The sequence below is a fragment of the Gymnogyps californianus genome, chromosome 2 (genome assembly GCF_018139145.2).
Source record: "Gymnogyps californianus isolate 813 chromosome 2, ASM1813914v2, whole genome shotgun sequence".
Taxonomy (NCBI): domain Eukaryota; kingdom Metazoa; phylum Chordata; class Aves; order Accipitriformes; family Cathartidae; genus Gymnogyps; species Gymnogyps californianus.
The window spans coordinates 112233551-112257187 of NC_059472.1; the positions used below are offsets into that span (position 1 = coordinate 112233551).

Sequence of the window (23637 nt, forward strand, 5' to 3'; positions counted from 1 at the left end):
GAAAGAATAATCCATAGCTTTTTTGGGGTCCCATCTTTTACTCCACCTGGAATTTACTGGCATTCTAAACCAAGTATCTACACTAAAATTAAGGTACATTCCCAGCAAAAACAAATGTTGACAACACCACTTTAAATTTGCAATGTGTTCAACTAGAAGCACAAAACCCATGGTATTCTTAACAATTGTTCAATGGCTATATGTTTTCTTGAGTCCTCTCTTCTCAATACTGAACTGTATTAAAATACAACTACTTTGATAATATTAATTTTCTATTTGAGTAACTGAAATGATCAAAGAAATAGTACCACTTAGCAATTTGGAAGAAAGTGCCACTTGAGCTTACGAGAATGTAATTTTACTGACTTGAGTATTTCCGCATAAGACAAAATAGAAGAAAGAACAACTTTAAGTACGTGCACTAACAGTAGAGTCAGCAGCCAGTTAGATTTCAGCTAACCAGTTAGTGAAATGAGGGTTCTTTACCAACCAAGATCAAAGTCACGTGGATAAGGACACTAGTGAGAGGAGCTGATAATTCCTGGTAGCCAGCCAGGTAAGAAGTTGAGTATTTTATTTTGCTTTAATGCTTAAGTATTTGATTAAGCACCAAAGGTGCTTAATATTTGTTTATTACTAATATATTAATAGTCTGCAAAAGGATACACAAAGGTCTATTGCTGAAAAGAATAGCTTATTTTACCTGGGACAATAATTCCTCCTTTTCTCCAGCCAGTTTTCGTAGCCGGACATCTAAAACCAAAGAACCCAATTAAAACCCAGAGAAATCTGTAACTAAGAACATATTTTTCATAACTTTGTTCATTTTCAAATAAAATGCTCTTCAAACTTAGTTTTATGCTCCCAGTGCTATTAGCTTTGATATCTCACTAATAACAATATACCAGCCTTCAGTTAATAGCAGAAAAAAAGGAAAAATATTTCATTCATGCTGTTTATTAGTATAACAATTTTAGAAGCAAGACCTCTAAGTTTAGTAATTCTTCAAAGTAAATAACAACTGAGGATTTGGTTTTTTTAATAATAAAACACAGTTTTGTCCCAATATCTAGAATAGCCATTTCCAACAAAATTTTCTTCTGATTGCATACTCTTTTCCCTGTCTTATTTTTAAAGATGGCTATCTCTTCAGGGAAGGCACTAAGCTCCCCTGTATGTTTAGAAAGGTTGTAGAAAGTGTTCTCAAACCACAAAAAAGTACTTGGGAAAGGACCCACAGGAATGTTGCAATATCTCTAATCAGTCAGAAGATCAGTAATGGCTACAAAACAGCCTGTCAAGCAACAGGGTCCTAAGATTAGAGCAGCTCCCTTGGAAATTGTAACTTTGACAGCAACAAAGCATAAAGACATCTGTATTTCACAATGATGGAGCAGCAGCAAAACATGTATCAAGTCTAATATCTGTCAAAACAAAAATATGTAACTATTATATATTATGTACAAATATAATACAAGTCTAGAGAGATATTTCTTTGCATGTTAACTAACAGAGTTTTACAGTGGACTGACTATGCATACATTAACTTGTTCAACCCAAGGATAAAAGCAAGTTAAAATAAAGGCCCCCCAAACTTGCATCTTTCTGTTGTCTGTGTCATTTTTTTAATGTTTTTAAAACTTTGGGTTTTTTTTCTAATGAATGTGATGAAAGACTGCACTTGCTTTACACTAATAAAGGCAGAAGTATTTTAAGGAAAGGGAAAGAATATACAATGCATTGTTTTCTATAACAGAAGTTCTTTCATTAATTATACATACTTTTAAAGAATTTTTTTTCATGAAACACAATGGAAAACATACTAATCCAAAAGACTAGACTTTTAGGCAAGATATTTTCTGACAGTAATAAAACAGAAACTGGACCAAGAGATCTGATCAGTTACAAACATCCAAACACATACTTTTTTTTTTTTTTTTTTATTCAAAAGATACATCTGTCTTTTTACTCAGCATAAAAAAAAAAAAATCACAGTCTTTAAAGTTGTGTCAGCATGTATTCCGGAAGCATCACAGGTATCTTTTTGTGGCTGTAAATCACAACCCACTGTGAACATGAGGGAAACAAAGGCTTCAAACACTCTATAAAGTATGTCAGGATATTTGTACCTAGTGGTCCTTCTCCTGCAGATTCCAAGACTTGAGCAGCTTCCTGTGATACAACTGTTATTGCACCAACCACTGATTCATGGTTTATATCACCATTTGGTGTGCCATCTGGAATTATAACTAATCCATGTTTCTAAAAATAGAAAAGAAAAAAAACCTACTCGTACAAATATAATTGGACAGAAAAGTTTTTAAAAAGCTTTCAAGTTGATCAAAACAGTTACAATGAAATGCACTATTTATCCTACCCTAAGGTCAGGTTTTGAGACTGCACAAGAATAGTAACCATTCTTCCTCTTTTTCATTGACCTTGATTTCATGCCCCATTCCTGGATTTCTGTTACTGTAAAGTAACTACTACCAACATACCTCTCCTCTCTTCATTGTTTCCTTCAGGTCAGCCAACTCCTCTCTGAGCTCATCTCGCTCATTCTTAATGCAGTCAAAGTAATCTTTCTGTCTTTCTAGGGCCTGGGTTCAGGCAGATAGCAAGAAAAAGAATGGCACAGAGAAAAAGCATATGACAGATAGCAAAGAGATTTTCTACAAGTAAATACAAAGAGCTCAATAGAAGTAAAGAAATTAAAAGGGGTATTTAATATATACAAACATACATCTCTGATAACTACCTTTTACAAGTCACATATCTAGCCTCATTGCTGCATGTTTGTCATGACATTTTTTTTCCCCAGGCAAGTCTTAGTAGATTCTATAATAGATTTTTATTTAGTGGATTCTATTTTTGGTAGATTTTTATAAACTAAATTGAATACCAAAAGAGTAAGTGACTCTTCTTAATACAGGTACTCTGTGGCCAGAAATAAAATTTGCTGGAATTCAATCGGCAGAGATCCTAAAACGTTACATCCATTGAACTAATTTCTCTACCTTTTATAGGGTATAGAAGTAGAAATCTTACCTCATAAAAGACCTTGGATATATAAGCCTGTCATCCACTCACAAATACTAGTTTATTTACTACTTGCTTAAGTGTTACAACCATCCTTTAGTAAAATCAAAGCAATCAGTTTTAGAGGAAAAAAAGCAGCAAACACTAGCAGCGCAATTTTAGCACAAAAAAGGATTGCAGCTAAAAACGCAACACGGATGTAGATGGGTTTGCCTACCTATGCTGGAGCTGTGTTACCTGGCAGTTAATCAGACACTTTCACTTGACTGGGCAGCATCCCAGTATTCCATTCAAATTCAATACTGCATGCATTACAAGTAATCCTGACCATACAGCAACTGCAAAAGTGTACACACATTTTACCAAGAAAATTATCCAACTAAACCTTATGTCATGCATGAATAGGAATTTAGGAATGGACTGATACCAAGAAAGAAATGAAGGTGTATACCTTTGTATTGTAATTGCCCCACATAACAATTGCAGTATGCTGAATTTTAATAATTATCTGTAATCTGTATACTAGAGCAATGTTTTAATGCATTACTCTTAATTTCAACAGAAAAATTTAAGTGCTGTTGCACTTGATTTATTAGTATGTAAATGTAACATTTAATATAAGGGTAATTCAACATGTGTGAAAGCATTAGTTGTCACATCATAGTTTAAGAATTCAGAAGATGTCCTTTTATTTCCTAACACATACTAGATCTCTAACTACATTATAAATGGTGTGAAGAACCTTAATCATTACATCATTTTGTGTTCCACTTAGATACATACACCTTTGCCATTACATGAAGAATAGCGGCAGAGACGGAGGGGGAAGTAAGCTCACCCACTTGAGAGAATGGACACAGAGGCCCAGAATCACACTGCAGACACAGATCCTGTGTGCTTGGCAGTGCCCTGTGGTGCTGCTGACCTTCCCAAAACATCCTTTCTATCCTCACCCCCTAAGCAAAAGTATCGGAAATCAGAAAATTTTGATGGGGAAGGAAGTGAAACTGATATAACCATGCATCTCTACCTATGGAGAGATTAGTAATCATTATTCAATGTTGAAAAACTGTCGTAAAACTGCTAGTCTTTGTATGCTCAGGAATTATGATATATGACATGGATTTTCTACTAAATCTACTTCTGCAGTTCTTCTATTGGGGCAGGGGGCAGAGATCAGGACAACTAAGCTCTGCAGGCATGTTTTAACATACCAGTATGATTAAAATCTGATCATTTGGTAGAAAGCAGATTTGTCTGGGGTCCAATTTTCTAAATATTCCAAAAACCTTCATGAAATCTATACCAAACTCAGACATGCCATTGCTAATTTCAAATTGGTAATGCATGTACAATTTGGAGCCACCAACAGTAAGACAGCTGTATATTTCAGGAATATAACCTGGAAGTTATAGTTCAGTGTCCTCAAATTGATCTAATTTAAGACCAAATACAACTGCAAATTTCAATCACTTTGTAGAAACAGGACAATATAAGAAGGCAGGTGTAAAACGAACTCATGCTATCTCTATTCTGCTTGCCTCCCTTTCTTCCTCTGAGGCAGCATCAGTCTTGCATACATTGTAAAACTAGGTTATAATTCTAGTTATAAACTACTCCTTTGTAAAGCTCAGAGACTTCTGAAGCTGGAATAGAGTAAAAATTAGCAAAGCTACTCAGTATTGGGGAGGAAGACTCAAAAACTGTGAGCTAAGAAAAGTATGTAAGTGTTTTTAGATAACAGAAGTGAGAAAGAAAAGACAGCAGCATTTTTACATTTTAAGAACTAAGATTTCAATTCTGAGATGGTAAAAAAAAAAACTAGAAAAAATCCAGTTATGGTGTTTACAAGAACACAGAAACTGGCAGGAAAATTTTGGCTAGAGGAAAAAATATCTTTCTTGTCCATCTGGCTGGTAGCTATTTTTTTTGAACATTAGATAAATGATATGCTCGGTACTAACTCTGGCAACGTATTTGAAAGAAAAAAGTGCTTGCATAAAAATTGCTCACATTGAGACAGTCCAGTACACAAAGGTGAAGAGTAAGTATGGAAAGGATATGGTTAAAGATAAAAAAATCCTTTCAGAAGAATGTTCAGAAATAACTTAAAAATGTTGAAATATTATACTACGATGGAAGAGAAGATTGCAATATGGATTGAAGGACTGAAACATGAAATAAATATGGATTGAAAAAAAGACTGTATAACAGGGCTTTTTTTTTTTAACCGGGCACCATCGGTTAAAAGATAACTTTTCAAAGTGACTTGAACTCCAGCAAATACAGCAATTTTCAAAGAAATCTGCATATGTCAAAATCTAGTATGAATTCAGTTAGAGAGAAATGACCCTAGAGTTACTAAAAGGCAGACAATTCCTTTCTAAAGACCTTCCAGTTAACTCCCTGTCACCAACAGGCAATCTACTTGTGGCCCAGAACAGCACAAGTTCAGAGCCATGTAGTTATCACTGAGAATCAGGCTGACTCAGACAGTTTTACCACTTCTGTGCTGCCCAGAAGCAAAACTGACAAACCCTGCCTGACCTACATTAACTGTGTAGTGAATATCAACACAGTTCTTCCTGTACCACCTTCCTTCCTATACAGGAGCCCTACAGATGCTTCTCAAAAAGTCCCACACAACAATTGTTTCAATTCCAACTCTCAATTCCAATAGTTGGTAACTCTCTGGTATTTTGTGTGGTATCACCAAATCAGCTTGGTTCAGTGTTGCATCCAAGCTAACCAGCCCTAGAAGGATCAGAAGGGCAATATAGGAATGCGCAAGTTGGCTGCAGAAGTCAATTTAAGATCGTATTTTTTAGCTCTAGGCATGCCAAATGCAAGCACGATCTACAAATATTCACTGAGACTTCTCTACATTTTGACCCTTAGCTTCTACAGCTCTCTAGGTTTTCCATTATTTGGGGTATTTCATCTCTCTTATCCCAGGTATGTAAAGCAGACCCTTTTAAAATCCACTAATTCTTATGCAAAGCGTTAAGATGACAACAGAGGCAGGAGTCAAACGGTGAGGAAGCTTTGAACTGTTCAAGTTTTGAAAATTGTATTTGCCTCTAAGGAGATTGAAAGCTTTAAAAACAATTTCAAATCTGGATAAAATTATATTACTGCTGTCACTATGGATCAATATATGGACCCAGGCCATTTTTACCTTTGTTAAGAATAAGGAAACAATGACTTTTTCAAGCCTTGAATACAGGTAAAAAAATATTTTGTAAAAAATTATAAAATTGTATGCATAACAGTTTATTATGTTGCAGATTTAATTAGTATTATTCATCATTATGCAAGTAAAGATGAAGTGGAGCTCATTTTCTAAAGAAGAGAAAGACTGCAAAACATTTTAAATATTTAAATTGGGAGCGGCCTTCATTTCTTTGGAGTACACAGCATTCCTTGGGGTGTGGGGGCATCCATCTACTCCTAAAATGAAAAAATACCTTTCCCCCCATATTTGATTCATACCCCTATTTTTTTATCTTTCCAATTAATTGTCTCCTGGAGATCAAACACCTCTTTGGTTATGGAGTCTATATTCTGCTGCATGCGTTGATTCTCCTGTAGTAAATAGGATGAGGGAAGAATAGAAGAGGAAAGAGAAGTAAGGAAATGGAAAAAAACCATTCAAATAGATAAAGGAAATTAAGTAGAAGTCAACCAAAGAGTTTGAGCATGAAGTTAAAGAAAAAGGGTACAACTTAACATAATATATTCCTTATGAATTCATGCAAGAGAATGGTAATTAATTTTATTCATTTAATGTTGATGGGAGAATTTAGTGCAGCTAGAGCTACTTTTCTTTAGTAACAGTTCCCACTGCAGACCGGGGATAACATCCTTTCTACAGGAAAATAATTACCCTGTTTGTAATTTCCAGATACCTTCAAGTCCTGTTTGGAAGTGAACACTAATGTTAACAAGTGGTTTTATTAGTGTTTTACAAAACAGAAAATCTTCTTGAAAGTATAAAGAAGGAAGCTTGAATCAAGCATCCAGGAAGTGAAATAACAGCTGCTGACTGCTTTCTGATACTATATTAATACATATCAAGTGTGGTCCTATTTTTTTTATCTAACATTGCATTTTGCTGCTTGCCCTGCAAACATAACTAAAATTCTTTGTTATGCTCATATAATTATGTATGAAGATAACATAAGAATTTATAGGGCCAGAGACACTTTTCTGCCCTCCTAATGAATGAACTTGATTTTACATCTGGGAATGGAAGACAATGTCTTTCTGCAAAAAGCTTCAGCTAGATTTTCTGTTAGTGTTAATAGATGGAGAAGTTACTCAAATAAACGGTAAATATGGGTCAAATCTTTGAAGGGACTGCATGCATTTGGCCAATATTCAACACATACGCTACAGTCTACCAAAGCAAATACTCCAGACAAATCTATTGTATATTCTTGATTCACATACTCTAAAAAAAAAAAAAAAAAAAAAAAGAAAAGCAAACACCACAAACCCCAAGAACCAAAGAAGAAAGTATAAATTTTTTTTTAATTCACCATGAAGTCAAACAGAATCCAGAGCAAGCGACAGAGCTACAACCAGAATTTGCTAAGTTTTTTTGCTTGTCAGCATTAATCTACTGCAAAATGCTGCTACTTAGGCTAATCTTATTCCTTTTCTTCAGCTAGGAAGTCATACCAGCTCCAGTTCGCGAAGCATATTATTTTCTCAGTAACCATAACAGATCTGGGACTTTTCAGAAGTCTTTTGGAGTTACTGTACTACTACCTGGAGAGCACAAGAACTGAGTGGGGAAAGAAATTGATCAATGAAATGCAATATTATATAGCTTTCAAAAATCAGGTAGTGGAAACTGCGGCCCATACATTTAAGATCATAATTTTTTACTGAAACCGAAAGGCAGTGGGGAAATGATGTATTAATTGAACTACAACTTCCAGTGCTAGAACTAAAATTAATGGGAAATGGAAACCCGCATACTGTTGACAATATACACCTTTGTGGACCATTTTAAAATGAAGACTGATAATAGCTCTGGGATTTTAGGGCACATTGATTTGTTTCCAGAAGAACAGGGCAAGAGGGGGAAAAAAGAGCAGGGGGAGAGGGGAAGAGAACACACCACACACCCAGCAACACGGTTATGACCCAATAACATGCTGACCAGTGTTGCTATATTTATGCTTGACTGGTAAGCAAACAAACATTCACTACTGCAAACTTCAGTGGTTGATGCTCACAAAAAAATGAAAAAACGGAAATGGAAACTTTTGGGAAAGGCAAAGAATAACATTTGGTATTATCCATGCATCAGGACTTCTGGCTATGCAAAAAGATTTTGGCCATACAAACATTAGTTCTGCCCTCACAGGAAGAGAAGATACAAGGAATATTCATGAGAGAACCACGATTCTCACAGGAATTAAGGATTTTACAAGATGTAACAAAGTTGAAAACCTTGCAGAGACATTTTCAACTTTATAAATTTAGAGAGATTGAGAGCTTAAATTCTACCCACTAAAACAAGATAAATTCTTTCTTAAAAACGCGAGATAATATTCAAGCTCATTTTGTGTATGATGGCTGTTCCCATTCAAATCTTACACCATATTTGCACAAGTTCTATCATACACTATCTCATATGAACATACCTCTATCAATTCATCTCTCTGTCGAAGGCCCTCTTTAAGTTCATCCAGCTTATGCTGCAGAACACTGCACGTGTGTTTCTGTCTTTCCAATTCCTATATTAAATAAATTGATGATTTATTTTGGGTTTGACACTAATTTTCAATATAAAGTTTTAAAAAGTTAGTAATACCACTTAACATAACATTATCTAAGAAATTACTGCAACAATTTGAGAAATTCTACCCACTAAGTGGCTAAAAATCACAGAATCAGTGTTTTAGGTAAGTTCTCCAGATACTTACTATACAGAAGATTTTATTTAATAAAATGTAGAGAGAAAAGATGCCATAAAGGCTTAAGCACAATATGAATGAGAAAAGCTCAGATACTGAATTTATCTAAATATTGCTGGGAAAAGCTGCCACATAGAGCTTCCCTTTCCAAGAAAGTGGGACTGAACATGTTGTATTCAATTTAAATGCGTATTTTATCTTTAGTGTATCGCATTAATTAAATAACTTTTTTTCTGGGGGTGGGGGAGGCAGGGATGGGGTGGTAGTGGTGTTTTGGTTTTTTAAAACCAACACAATACTCAAAACATCTTTGGCCACTGAGACAGACTTTTCCACTAATCCAAAAGTTTTCAACTGGTCTTACTAAGTAGTCCAGGATTCTATGGTTTATCTTTATAATTAGAAAAAAAAAGTCTTAAAAATCAGTACCTTTGACTTCTCTTCATTCTCCCTATAGAACTCTGCTATCTGTTCTTCTTTCTCCTCAATGACATCCTTTAGAGTATCCACTTGGTAAACCAAGTTGTTTTTCTCATTGTCTAGTTGAGCATTGGAAACCATAGCTTTCTTGTACTTCTCTTCAACTTCAGCGAGCGAATCCTATAGACAGTAGAAAGGCTTACATTAGTCTAACTTTTTGATGCATTGCTATAATGTTAAAATACCACCATAACACCGAAGAGTGCTATCTGTTATACAGTAAAATTACACAACCATTTTTGTTTCTGAATTAAATTCGTGTCTTCCCTTTAGAGATACCAAGTCACAGTTCAATTTCCATTATTCAAGTTAGGTCATACACAGCAATGAAAAGTTATCATTACAGAAGTATGAAAATTACAAGATAATATTCCACTTGCATTTTCTACTCTGCCACCTTCACAACTTAACTCACAGGGATAAAGTAGTAATATCACAGCTTTATTGTATTTTCAGTGCATGCACGAGAAAACACTTCAGAATGAGGCAACAAATCTGACAGAACTTTAGACAATTAGACAATTAAATGACTAAAAAAGATCACAGAAATATCTCTAAGAGCAGCTTTAACTTAATGCTCATTATTTAAGTAGTGCTTTATTACCTCAAAGTTTTAAGGTATTCACATTTTTTCAGTGATAATGATTCTCTGTTTAAGCAGACATTTTGTCTTTCTATTTCTTTTAAAAAAAAAAAAAAACCACCATAAAGATTCACATGCTTGATTCTCTACCTGAAGGTGCACATACGCCTTGCCATATACCCTCTTACATAATTCTCTCACATTTACAAAAATGATTTTATCCTATTATCTTTTTCTCAGTACTTTAACAAACGTCAACTATTCAAGTACTAGAACAACTATCACTCCAGGCACTTTTAAACATGCAATGATTTCAATATGCATTCTTTTAAAAATATAAAAATTGAGTTTCACAGAGTCCTAATTTTAGAACTGAAAAAGAACTATTAAGCCATTCCCTTTCCAGATTAGATCTGTGCCCTACTACAAATCCTCCAGTATTTCATGTAATCTGTTAATTGAAGGCATAAGTAGCATAACCTCCATTTTTAATTACCTGTATTATGACAGTAGAAGTACTAGCACAGGAAGGGCACCAGGCATGGGTTTTCCAGAAAACAGAACAGTAGGACTAAGGACTAAGATATTAGGGGAAAAGGTGGTAACAATCTAAGTTTCCTAAGAAAACACTGAAAAATGCTATCTGTTATACAGTAAAATTACACAACCATTTTTGTTTCTGAATTATATTTGTGTCTTCTCTTTAGAGATACCAAGTCACAGTTCAAATTTGCATTATAAGAAAATCAAAAAAGCCCAACCCCCAAGTGCTATTCCATGTTATAAAGCTCCATTTTCAGAAAGCTGTCCTTAAAGTACATATTTTACCTTTTATAATTTTATCATAATCAAATGTATTTATACCTCTCCGTTCCATTCACTGAATTCTGCAATTCTGTGCTGGAGAAATACAGTATTCTAGAAACTCCAGAAAAAAAATAACTTAAGACATATCCTGATAGACTACAGATCAGAAAAGACAAGACAGTATAAGTAGTGAAAATATAAGAAAGGTACTGTTATCATCTGGGAGGTAGTAAACAGCAAACAGCAAAGATGATTGAGGATAAGAGAAAAGAAAATAATGAAAAAATAAAGAATATATGTAAACGCATTCAAGTAATTCTTAAGATTAAAACCACAGAAAACATTTTTTGTGATGGTGTAAACATGACAAATCTTGTAAAGACTGGTAAAAGAAAACATCAGAGACAGCAATCCTTCCACAGACTTTCAAAAAATAATTCAATTCAGAGGAAAAAAGGAAAACACTAGGATTAAAATGAATGCTATAGTTCTTTTATAAGGAGATACAAAATTTAACAAAAAGTACAACTAGGAAAAAATTCCAATTTGACTGTTCCTGTGAGTGTGGTGAGTGGAGTCACATAGTAATTTAGATTGGCAAAGATCTCTGGACGCTGTCTGGTCCAATCTCCTAATTAAAGAGGGCCAACCAAGATCAGGCTGCTCACAGCTCATCTCCAGTTCATTTTAAGTATCTCCAGGGATGTAGACTGCAGAACCTGGCTGGGCAACCTGTTCCAGTGTTTGACTGTCTTCCTTGTGAAAAGTCTTTTTCTTGAGGTCTAATTGGAATTTCTGCCCTTACAATGCAACTTGTCTGTTGCATTTTGCCCTGTCACTGTGCACCTCTGAAAGGAGTCTGCCCTGTTTTCTCTACAGCCTCCTATCAGGCAGCTGAAAACAGCAATGATACTGCTGCCCACCCCACCCGCACAAGACTTATCAAATCCAGTTGTCTCAGCCCCTTATTGTATGCCATGTGCTCCAGGACTCCAGCCTTAAAGAGGAGACTAGGTTGGGGCTTAAAAGATTGGAGTAAAATGTCATTAATCAACAAGTTAAGGGGGGAAATAAAATCTGCAGTTATGCAAGAGGAATAAATTGATTTTGAGACAGAAGAGTAAGAATTGCTTCAGAGAAAGAAACCAAGCTATGCCTAAGAGTCTCCAACCAGTTAAAAAACCTGGAAAATTGCTAAGACCTCTTTGGAACTGTTCCTTCTTTTCGAGTAAAGTATTACACCTGTTCCCTATGGTTTAAGAATTCCATGTAGTTTCAGTAATCTTCCAGCTTGATGAGAAATAATATGGATTTGGAAGAATTTCTGAAACACTTGAATGAGGCAGTGGGATGCCTAAGGATGAAGCAGTGGGAACAGGCTGGAATGGAAATGGGTAATAAGGCTCTGCACATAACCTAAAGCTATGATGAAATACCACCCACAATTCTATCAGTAATGCCAAAGGGCTATGCAAATTAGCCTGCTTGGCTAGAACAAGATGATTAAACGCAGCAGACATCAAGAGAATGCTCTGTTAACTGCATAAAAGAAAAATTTTGAGGAAAGAAAAAGGATTCCTTTCTAGTTGATGCAAGGGAATATACAAAGAATCAACAAAACTGAATCAAACTGAGACATGAAAAGATTTGAAGACCTAACTAAATCAGAACTATCCACATTAGAGTTTATTCTGCTGACACCCAGCAGATTTGTAGCCAGGTAAAAACCACACTCTTAGCAGCACAAGGGATGGGCAACCACAGAGATAGGAAGGTAGTGTGATTACAAATCGCTGTTACTCATCCACTGAAAAACACTTAGAAGTGTAAAAGCAGGTATCCTAGTAACTCTTCTAACGTACACAAGACAAAACTGCTAAAGCAGAAGTTGAGAAAAAGGCAATACCTTCCTAATTAGAAAGAAGGGTTTGTGAAAGAATCTCTATGGAAGACAAATTAACTTAGGAACATATTATTCAGTATTAACAATAGCATAAAATGCAATTCAATTCTGTAAGCCAAGCATAGATCAAGATCTTACTGTCTATTGCACACCTGTGCTCTTTGGTAACTGTAATGGATTACAATAAATAATAGTGCATTAGCAATGATTCAGAACAGTAGTCATGAGATGCTGGCATACATGCAAAAGTGTGACTTAGATCCATTCTGAAAATATGAAGCAATCTCACATTTTATTCAAATTTAGTACAATCATAGCTATGTCTAATAATCTTGTAGTCTACTGCCCTTTGAAGTCCTTTTAATATTCATATGGCAATATGACTAAAACCAGACGTACCTGATCTGAGCATATGGCTATCAAAGTTACTTATCCACTAAAGAGGAAATAATTTTTGCTACACTGAACAGCTCAAATTACATATTTTCTGTTTACTATACCATCTAATATGTTGTTTAGTCAAGGAAATTCAAGGAAGCTGTTAAATACATCAGTTACATGCTCTAGTACAAGCAGCATTCATTAAATTCAGTCTCTAAATAGATATAAAACAAATATGGAAAGATCTCTTTACTTTTACACGGAACCATTTACAATTAGATAACAAGAAAGAGAACAGAACAAATATCCTGAAAAAGATTTGTAAGCCACATGATTTGCTGTATTCAGTTTCCCTTCAACACAGAAGAGAGGAAAATAGTGATACTTTAAATTAACTGCAAACTGTTAACTGTGTGAAAACTTACAAAAGAAAAGCATATATACTAATTTAAACAAATCAAAATACAGACAAATCTCATTAACCTAATGCTGAAGATACCAACCTATAAATTAGACAAAGATAATGGGAATGTAAACCATAAGCATAAAAAAAATTCTTTCTTAATGGCAAAGGATTAAAACAAAATTAATCTTCTGCAAGCAATATGCCTGCCCAGATTTACTTCAGCACATCTTTCAAAACTATTACTTTGGGTTTGCTTTATAAGATGTAGTATTTGCTGAAACTTGGAAGACTAATTTTTAATTTCTTAAGTTCTTTGTCATAACTATACCCCCTTTTTTTCCTTCCCCATTTAATACATAGTAATTATTTTGAATATCCATTTATTTGCTAACAAAACTCTAAAGAATATAAATTGAACCTCTCATTATCTTACCAGAAAACACCTGCTAAAAATATGAGTTTAATACTATTTTAACATAAACCACATAATGAACATATACTATCTCATGTACATTTAAGTCATATCTTAATAATGTACTCACATGACAAATTTAAGCTGATGCTCTCTATGCATTAAAAGTTAGATACATGCTTTAAAGAAATTTAAAAACTTGTTAGTAAAGCCTTATCTAGTTAGTGGAACCAGTGATATCTCCATTACCCAAAAATACCCATACAGAATGCATGCTTGGGAAGAGCCCTGATACCTTTAGTTCTTTAAGTCCCTGCATGTATCTCCCTTCTACATCGTGTATCTGGTCCTTAAGATCATAGATATCCTGCAGGACATAGGAATGAACCATTGCATAAGAAGTATGGGGAAATAATTTATAGTCAAAAGAGCATTAAAAGGTTTACATGCATTTCTGTCAAATGCCAGAGCCTGCAATAATTCACAGAAATTATAATTAATTCACAGCAACTTGATGGAAATTAAGATTTTGTTTATATCCTTGAATCTAAGCCATCTCAAATAGGACAGAATTGTTTCAAATGTGACATAAACAAAGTCTTATTTTAATATAAGCTGAACTGTTAGCACCATAAATATTTATGAACACAACAAATATAATTACTAAGATAAACACAGAAATCTTTTGTCATTGAAAGTTACATCCTCATGACTTTTTCTTACTATTGAGAAACCAGAAGTTCTGTAGCAAAGAAAAATTCCTCCTAACCACAAATACAATCTTAAACTAGCTCCAAATTCTCTGAAAGTGCAGTTTACCCGTAATTCACTGAGGGAGGCATCAGGATCCACCAAACTGCTCGTGTCTCCACTTCCTCTCCTAGATGAGTTGCCACTCAGAGGAGTTGCACTTATTGAATTGCGAGATGATGGCTTAAAAAGGGAAAAACATTGTATCAGGAGTCATACTGTCATTTCTGGTATAGTTGACATTACTCCTTATAAATTTCTTCACAGTCATAGAACACTTTTCTCTCTTCTTTTCACCATTTCTTAATATTAGCTTATAGACAATATTTTCCATTGATTATTTCCAGCACTTATGTTTCTTCTTGGTGAAATGTTGGTTTCTCTTTGATGACTTATCACTTATCATAACATTACAGCTTTGAGTTGTCTGTTCAGAAGACTTTCATAAGGAGGCTATTAGTGCTGAAAAACTGTAGAAGTTTAAAATATTTCTACAAATTATAGTTTCTGCCACCCAGGATTCAGAAGAAAGTCTCCAGTGGAATCTAGCATATGAATTTTTATAGCCCTAGCCTCTTAAAATTCAACCTTTCCTGCTAAATATTTCTCTCACAGAAAATAAATTCTATAAGAAACTAATACTTGCTAAAAGTAAACTAAAGAATAAAATTCTTTCCTTGGGAAATAAAAAGACACAAAGCATTAATTTTTAAGAGAAAAAATATGTCTAAAAATATCTCTTTGCAAGCTCTTAAAAAATGACTAAAACACACTCTGCTAAACAGCATTTATACTTTTTGAACTATTTTAATACTTAGAAATTTCTGGATGAACACTGACTTTCAATAATTTTAAAATTAAAAACTCTTACCCTTGAAAATATTTCTGAATGTGATTTTTCACTCTTTTCTTCCAGCTGAAAGAGAAAAGGGAAAGCGATCACAATACATCTTTTGCAATGGGGGACTACTGAACCACCATCTTCTCTTCAAAGATACTGAGAAATATTTAAGAATGAAAAAAGAAACAATAAAAAAAAAAGAAATTCCAGAAGTTCGCATAGATCAAGACAGGAAAAAAAATATTCAGCCTGAAAAAGTAGTTTTTACCTCAATTACAAAATAAATGAATGCTTGTAAAGAAAAAGCTAGAAAGTTTTTAAAAAGTCATTACCAATATTAAAGTACTGAACAACAAAAAATGTTTCACTATTTTAAATTTCAACAGAGTAGTGACTACAACACTTGGTGGCATAACGAACATGAAGCTTCATGCAAGTGCACTTCAGACAATCAGTGACACCAGTGTGAATGTCCTAGTTATCAGAAAACAGATTTGTTCCTTCAGTCTCTTTGGTGAAACCTGCAATTACATCAGGACAAAAACAATTCAGGTAAAAGCCCATAACTAAAATGTACTAATTAATAGCAACCTACAAAATAATTTCAATTCAAATTTTATGTATTGAACCCTAAGCAAAAGAACTACCACCCCTCCTTATTATTTAGGAAACTCTGATATTGCAAAATTGTATTGTAGATTTCCATATTTTCTACATTTCTATGAATCAAAATAGGTGGAATTAAATGAAGAGCTTAACATGTTGCCATGTTTTTGAAAACAAGTATGATATATTGAGTATGGTATCTCAAATATCTTGATTCTCCAAGGACACCTGTTTTTCTCCCAGCCAAGGGAGAAGAGATTTGGAAGTCTGCTACAATCACAGTAGAAACAAATGTTACTTTATGAGATGTTTCTTTTTCCTTCTATTGTGGTTTCTATAGAAGCAACATTGCATTTGCATGGCAAATTCACCATATCCAATGATGTACTGAAATTGTAAGTTGCAAATATTTGTCACCACTGTGATGACAAAATGATGTGAAGAATGCAATTGATCTGAAGTATCCATTTATAATAACTTAAATAAAAATATAAATTTGGAATCTACTAATACATAATAATGATGATAAAAGCAACTGAGAAGGTAGCATAATTGCCACTCTCAGCCTCCACATTTTCTTTTAGCAAAGCATTAATTTCAGAAAAGCAGGTTTATTAGAGAAAAAAGGCTAAAATTTAAACTGAAGAAATGATTGGTGTCTCATGCTTTGAGCATGTACAGATGATAAATACCATGCATTATTACTATACAAGTTACACAGCACTATCAGAGTGTTAAATCATCTAAATGCAGAATCACAGAAACAGTGGTTGTAGGTGTACCCTAGCAGTCACCTAGTCCAGCCTCCCATCCAAAGCAGAACCGCTGCCAACAGACCAGGTCAGCTGTGGCTTCATCTAGCTAAGTCTCACCAGCTCCTGAGGATGGAAGTTCTCCAGCCTTGCTGTAACTTGTCAGAGTGCAACACTAACCTCCTCGTGGAGCTTCTTGCAGTGTCTAGTCTGAACCTCCTAAGCTGCAGTATGAGGCTGCTGCCCATTGTTGCACTGCTTTGCATGGGTATGAAGAGTTTGGCTCTTACCTAATCAAGCAGTTGCAGGCTGCTGATCACCATGAAGCATCCCCTTTGCCCAACAAAATAAGCCCAGTTCTCTCAACCTCTCCTCCTACTGCATGTGCTAACCCTGACTGTTATTTCAGACATGTCTAAGAACAGAAATTTCCCTATTTCTTCCACTATTAAACACAAAAGTTTTGACTGCAAGTAACAAGAATTTCTAGAACTTATTGCAGCAATAAAGAGAAGGCAACTAGGTTTGGTGTAAACAATGTTCAGACTAAAAGGATGCACAGGAAAACTGTCATGATAATTTTCCTGTAGCATGCTCTATTGACTTGGGATTCAGTACAAGAGCATAGCCAACGAGTGCTCCAGTAATGGATCCTGACAAAATCTCATCTTGGATGAATGAACAATAAAATGCACTAACGAAGGCACAGTTGTAAGTATTTATTTTTGTCACTAAACCAAGTAGTAGTATTCAAAAAATACACAAAAAACCTAGATATTGTTAATTTCCATAAGAAAACCCCCAAAATTGTACATTTAAGAGATGCTTAAGCTTATCACACACAAAAAATGTGAAGTGTTAACACTTGTCACATGCTTCTAGCAACAGGCAAAATCCCCTTTAAAATAAATAAAGCAGCATGCTTTTTAAAAATTCAGACATTTTTATACAAAAAACAGCCCCAAGCCCTCAAAAAAACCTATTTGCCATTAAATAACTCTGAATGCTTTTACAGTATTTACTCTTTCAGAGTATGAAAAGAAAATCCATGGTTAGTAAGTTTGCTGTATTCACCACAGTATAACAACAAGCATTACACTCACACTATTCAAACCTTGGACATCATCTGCATCGGAAACAATGCTTCCCCTGCGGTTGGAACGACTAAAATAGTCAGCAGCAGTTTCACTTTGATCAGAAAAATCAGAGGACTTCAAAAGATAAGGAGAAGGGTGAAAGAACTGAAGATGATACCACAGAATGAACAAGTTTATTTAAAAAAACCAAACAGGAAATCCTAACTTAAATCTCCATTATTGCAATTTATTCTTGCTTTTCTAACAGTTTAACAGCTGTAAAATCTTACTGTTCTAGATTTTTGCTATTTTAAACGTGTCTACATGAATAAAACGTGTGCCACACTGATATGAATACTTTAGTCAGTATACGCCTTGTTTTTAAACATTCTCTTCACACGTTCATTATTCTTATAGCTTACAGTACCTAAAACTAAAAGCAATGAACATTTATTATTGATTCATTTTCCTCATTTGGAGTAATAGAAAAAAAATAAAATCAGAGATACAAAAGGGTTTAGTACTAATATAGTGCCAAATGCAAGCTACAAAAATTACCTTTTTTAAAAAAAGGTTTGTAGATCATAGAAACAGATTATATAATCAGAAGTTGATAAACAAAAGTTATTATTTTTCTCTACAAATGTTGTCTTTTCTTCAAATCAACACAATCCCAACCCTACTAATTATGAATATGATCTGGGCTTCCTCTCATTCACAATTTTAAGAGGCCTTACAATAGAAGACAAGCTTACTCTCCAAAGCTGTATGTCAGACAGGCACCTAAAAAGGTGAGGACAAAACGGTAACACTACACATCACTGGTAAAAAAGGCAAAATATATCTAACCACATGAATTCCCATGGCAGTTGTAATTAAACTGAAATATTTAACTGAGAAAATATTATGCACATTAAACATAGTATTTAATGAGAAGAGTAGGTTTATCAAGTGTTGTATTGATAACATTCTACTTCAAAAGGCAGAAAGTTACTGTGAACATTATATTTCGTTTTAAAGTGATTATGAGAGAAAAATCTTTAAATGAACAGTCTGAAAATATTGTCCTTATCTAATTTCCACCATTTTAAAAAAATAATTCTTAATTTCTTTGTTCTTGATGTACATGAGTGATGTAGCCTCATCTTATTCCAATTAAAAGACAGTGAGATGTCTTATGTAAATGTGACCAGTTACATATAAACCAGTTTGCTCATGAACACCTGTCTCAGATTATGTGTGCTTAGGACTACAGAATTTGTACTTTTTGTCACTGCTAGGTTATGTTCTATTTCTCTGACAAAGAATTTTCCAGCTATAACTATATCTACGTTTTAAATAATATCTTTATTTTTTAAAAATAACAAAGTAAATAAATTTGGCTAAACTTCCTTATTTCACTTGCATTTCACAAAGTATAAAGATGGTGAACAGAATTATGCTTATATGAATTATGCTTACAGCAAAAGAACAACTCAAGGGCTACAAACATAATCTATGACAACACTGTGCTCTCTTTCATTCAAAACCAACTTATCTTTGCTGTTGAAAAGTCCATACATCTGATAAACCTTACTATTCCTCCTTCTATACCTTTTGGACTTTAATGTCTTTCTCAATGGGTTTATCAAAACCAATACAGTTTAAAATGGAGATACACCATACAGTTTTTCACCAGTGTTTTCTACTGTTTCCATCTTCTCTCCTACTTTCTCTTTTGATTTCCAGTGAGTACTTAGCTGACTTCCAATACACTACCCACAGTGAAACCAAAATACTAACCATAGAAACAGTAGAAAGTGAGTTATTTTTACTGCTTCTGCTTTTCAGAATTATTTCATTAAACAAATACTTTGAACTCTATTAAACATTCACTAGTGTGAGTGAATAGCACCTTGTGGCATTATTGGTATCACATATACATACTGAGATCTGATATATATATACTCCTATATACATATAAAGTATATACTTTTAAGAAATGAATCTTAATGTTAAGAAAAACTGTGGAGACCAGTAGTATTTTCACAGTTCAAGAGACTTTATGGATGGATGTTAATACCTCTTAGGTTTTGGAACTTCATAAAGCAACAGCAAAATTCCCTTTTTCCTACACCCTCAAAAATTCACTTTGACATCTGTTGTAGCTAAAAACACCTAGTTTCTGACAAATCCAGGTTTATTTGTTTAGTCTTTATAACATTGTTAGGAATATGTCAAAAATGACAAAAGGACCAAACATTTCAATTTAACCTATACCAGAACACTGATTTACTTTTTTGTGTAGCGTAACAAATGAGCAGCTGTACCAATGAAACTATGACAGTTGTTCTGCGGCAGAAACAGAGTAGAACTATTTAAAATCACTTTGCAGCACAAAAAGCCATCTTTGGAATGACACTTTTAACACAATACAGATCCAGGAACAAATTTCTCTCAGTTTTGAATACTGGTCACCATAAAAATGGTCCAGCTACTTCTTACTGCATGATGTAACAAAGTTTGCATTAGTCCTCTTCCCAAAAAGAAAGACTTTTTCACACATATTGTAGTAACAGTTTCATGTGCCTGCCCCAACTATGACATAAGGTAGTGACCCCAACAATGTACTATACTCCATTTTCCAATTGCTTCCAATTATATACATTACAAACATGTAAAAGATGTTTAGAAAAACAAATTCCTTATTGCTTCTACACTTTACTGTTACTGCTGAAACTTTACATCTTGCTAAAAATCACATCTCTGACAAATTACATTTTTTTGATGCAGAATTCAAAAATCAAGTCTGTGTGTTGGTTAGTAAAATGACTCCAGTGTAAATACTTATAATCATGCGTTAGTATCAAAGCATTCAGCAAATCATGCAAGAGGAACGCTCACCACAGGACTACTTCGAACTGAGCTTGCTCTTGAAGAATAACTGTATTCAGATGGCTAAAAGTCATGAAGGAAATTTTCACAATTTTCATAGATTTTTGTCTCCAGAAAACAAAGATAATAAAAGAAACAACCAAAAGCCTATTACACTTACAGTGCGAGAACTATATGAGCTATGTAATCCATCATCACACAAAGATGCCTGAGAAAGAGGGAATGAAATACTATTTATATTCAGTCTCAGAAATAATTATGCCACACTTATACACTGTAATTCTTACGCACTGTAGTGTACTCTATCTTATCCCATCTATGCATTTTCCAGTTATTATACTTTTTGAAAGGACAACCAATTTTTTAAAATTTCCAGCAGCATTTCCTCCTACTATGAGGGATGTCTACTACCAAATACAAATCCACGAATTTCCTTGAAAAATAGCCAAATAGTTAAAAAAAAAATCAAATCTTAGCTATTTTCAGAAGAAAATTAAATTAAATATTTAAACTGCAATTTTGTTTCCACTGTTCTGAAAGCTTTCAGAAGTTTTAATCCACCCTGGGAACTGAAGCTATATTGTACGCTTATCAGTTTTACTTTGTGTTCACCCATGCAGGTTTTCCTGAAGGAGAATGTTTCAAGGTGCAAGACTGAAATCTATTTATGCAGTGGATAATAAAAGCAGCTCTGGCCAATGCAATTAAAAAAAAGAATTACAGTCTCATGCTGCTTTCCTCCTACCTATGAAGAGATCTCTAGCAGAAATTAGAAGTATATGTATATTATATGTAATAGCAGTCATTATGGTCTTGTTCTCTCACTGGATATTCTAATGTTTTCTCGAGAATATACACAAAGCCAAAAGAAGTAAATTATCTCTGTTTGCAATCCAAGTGCAGAACAAGACCTCACTAACTACATAAAAATATTACATAATACTACTTGACAATTTTCTACATAGGTTTAGCATGTCTCTAAATGGCAGTATAAGTTGGATTTGAACTACTGTAGTAGCAAAAGGCATAAAGTTTCAGGCCTGCATGTCACTTTTTAAAGACGTCAACTTTTTGTAGAGCTATCTTAGCCATTCTTATGGCACTTCTAACTACTTTTTATTTTGTAAAGATGCAGATTAGGTTTTCATCCTATTACACTTTTGTATGATTATTAAATTTAAATATGGCATCTTATTTGAAAGTATTTAAAGTGTATTTACCACAACTTTCTGTAATCTCCTGACAATGATTTTTCCCATTCAAATGCTTAACTTGTTTAAATACTTTTTTTAGTATCATACATGCAGTTGTTATTTAGTATGCTTGGATCAACTTGTTGTAATCCCAGTGTTCTTCAACATCATTGTTGTATCCATAAACTTTATGCTTGTCTAGAAAAAGATCAGTAAAACAGCAACTACTAAAATACTTTAAAGAGGCAATTTAACAATGTTTAAAACATTAAACTGAATGCCTCCACAAAATGACACACACAAGCTGCAGCTTTATTTCAAAATATGAAAAAAATGCACATGTAATACTGTCAAGCCTCATGGCCATACAATACAAGTTTAAGGCAACCATGCAAATGGTGCTTACGAACCAAACTGATACTTCTTATCAAGCCAGTGTTTACAGAAGGAGACACCTATGAAGAAAAGTGTAATTTTATATTTCTGAGGGCCATTCAAACATCTAAGATAAGCAAGATATTATTTTACATTGTACTAACCCTGTAACTCCTAGTTGTTGCCACTGGATCACTGTATAGAGAAGATGACTGTAGTGTGAAGAATAAAAAAAAGTCAGAAACACTTTTTCTGCGTACATTAAATTTTTTTACCTATTGCTCTATATTCCCCAAAAGTTCTAAAGATTGAAATAATACATTTTACATCTATAATAGACAGGAACTTTAAGAAAAGTGTGGATAAACATGCCAAGAAAACAGTTATATTTGAAATCATAATCTAAAACATTAAAGCAATCTAGTGTTTTTATCAGAAGATTTGTAGAAGAGAATGATAAGAAATTAAGTAGTTTTCAAAAGACACATCAATTTCCTCTAGCTACTTATTTAAAACCTGACCATGGCAGTAGCTGCAGGTGCTGGAAGATACTACTCATCTCATGACAGACCATTGATTTATCATCTATATTACTGTAGAAGAAAGTAGTACATCGGTGCTAAACTTTTAAGACTTTTTGTTGTTGTTGTTTTTTAAAAATAGGACTTTGAAAAAGCAAGTGTTACAGCTGCTAGTTGTTTTATATCATACAGCAATCATGAAAGAGAAGTCATTTTAAATTTAAAACCCCAGATACGCAGAACAGAGTAACTTGCATGTTATCCATTCATTTCACAAAAGGCAACCCTTAAAAGCAAGAAATACAATTGCAACTATTAGCTGTAATAATTTGCAGTGTTATAGATGGAAAGAGAGAGAAGTTTGCTTCATATAGCATAAATAAGCAAAACCAAATACATGTATTTTATATACATTAAAAAATTAATACAGGAAGAGGAGACAGACCCGAGTATGGTAGGAAGGAACTGGTTTACTATATCTAAGGCTGCTATAATTTCTTTGATCATAGTAAATTCCACTCTGTGGGGGGAAAAAGAAAAGAGAAAACAAAGGTCGCATCTGTAGATCTTGTAAATAAAAGTTCTATCTCAACATTGCCCAAACGTTCCCAAGCTTAGAACTTGTACAGAAAGCTGTAAAAATTTTCCCTATGGTTGACCCAAAATCCATATAACTTTCTGAAGGAAGTAAAGCGTAAAAAACCCAAA

The 23637-nt window shown here is 34.0% G+C and overlaps 1 protein-coding gene across 5 annotated transcripts in view; it reads right to left on the reverse strand.

Annotated features, from left to right (window-relative positions):
• LRRFIP2 (LRR binding FLII interacting protein 2) overlaps nucleotides 1–23637 on the reverse strand; it is a 60580-nt gene that overhangs the window by 4561 nt on the left and 32382 nt on the right. Inside the window, exons 9-23 of one of the 5 annotated variants that reach the window (XM_050915814.1) lie at nucleotides 23375–23449; nucleotides 22573–22620; nucleotides 22444–22488; nucleotides 21001–21048; nucleotides 20850–20903; nucleotides 17994–18131; nucleotides 15563–15607; nucleotides 14761–14874; nucleotides 14237–14308; nucleotides 9399–9569; nucleotides 8697–8789; nucleotides 6532–6624; nucleotides 2499–2600; nucleotides 2130–2262; nucleotides 704–753 (exon numbers count right to left, since the gene is read on the reverse strand). In XM_050915814.1, the coding sequence (XP_050771771.1) occupies nucleotides 704–753; nucleotides 2130–2262; nucleotides 2499–2600; nucleotides 6532–6624; nucleotides 8697–8789; nucleotides 9399–9569; nucleotides 14237–14308; nucleotides 14761–14874; nucleotides 15563–15607; nucleotides 17994–18131; nucleotides 20850–20903; nucleotides 21001–21048; nucleotides 22444–22488; nucleotides 22573–22620; nucleotides 23375–23449 (1281 nt within the window). The remainder of the gene's footprint in view (nucleotides 1–703; nucleotides 754–2129; nucleotides 2263–2498; nucleotides 2601–6531; nucleotides 6625–8696; nucleotides 8790–9398; nucleotides 9570–14236; nucleotides 14309–14760; nucleotides 14875–15562; nucleotides 15608–17993; nucleotides 18132–20849; nucleotides 20904–21000; nucleotides 21049–22443; nucleotides 22489–22572; nucleotides 22621–23374; nucleotides 23450–23637) is intronic. The other 4 variants (XM_050915815.1, XM_050915816.1, XM_050915817.1 and 1 more) reach the window with 4 other exon arrangements.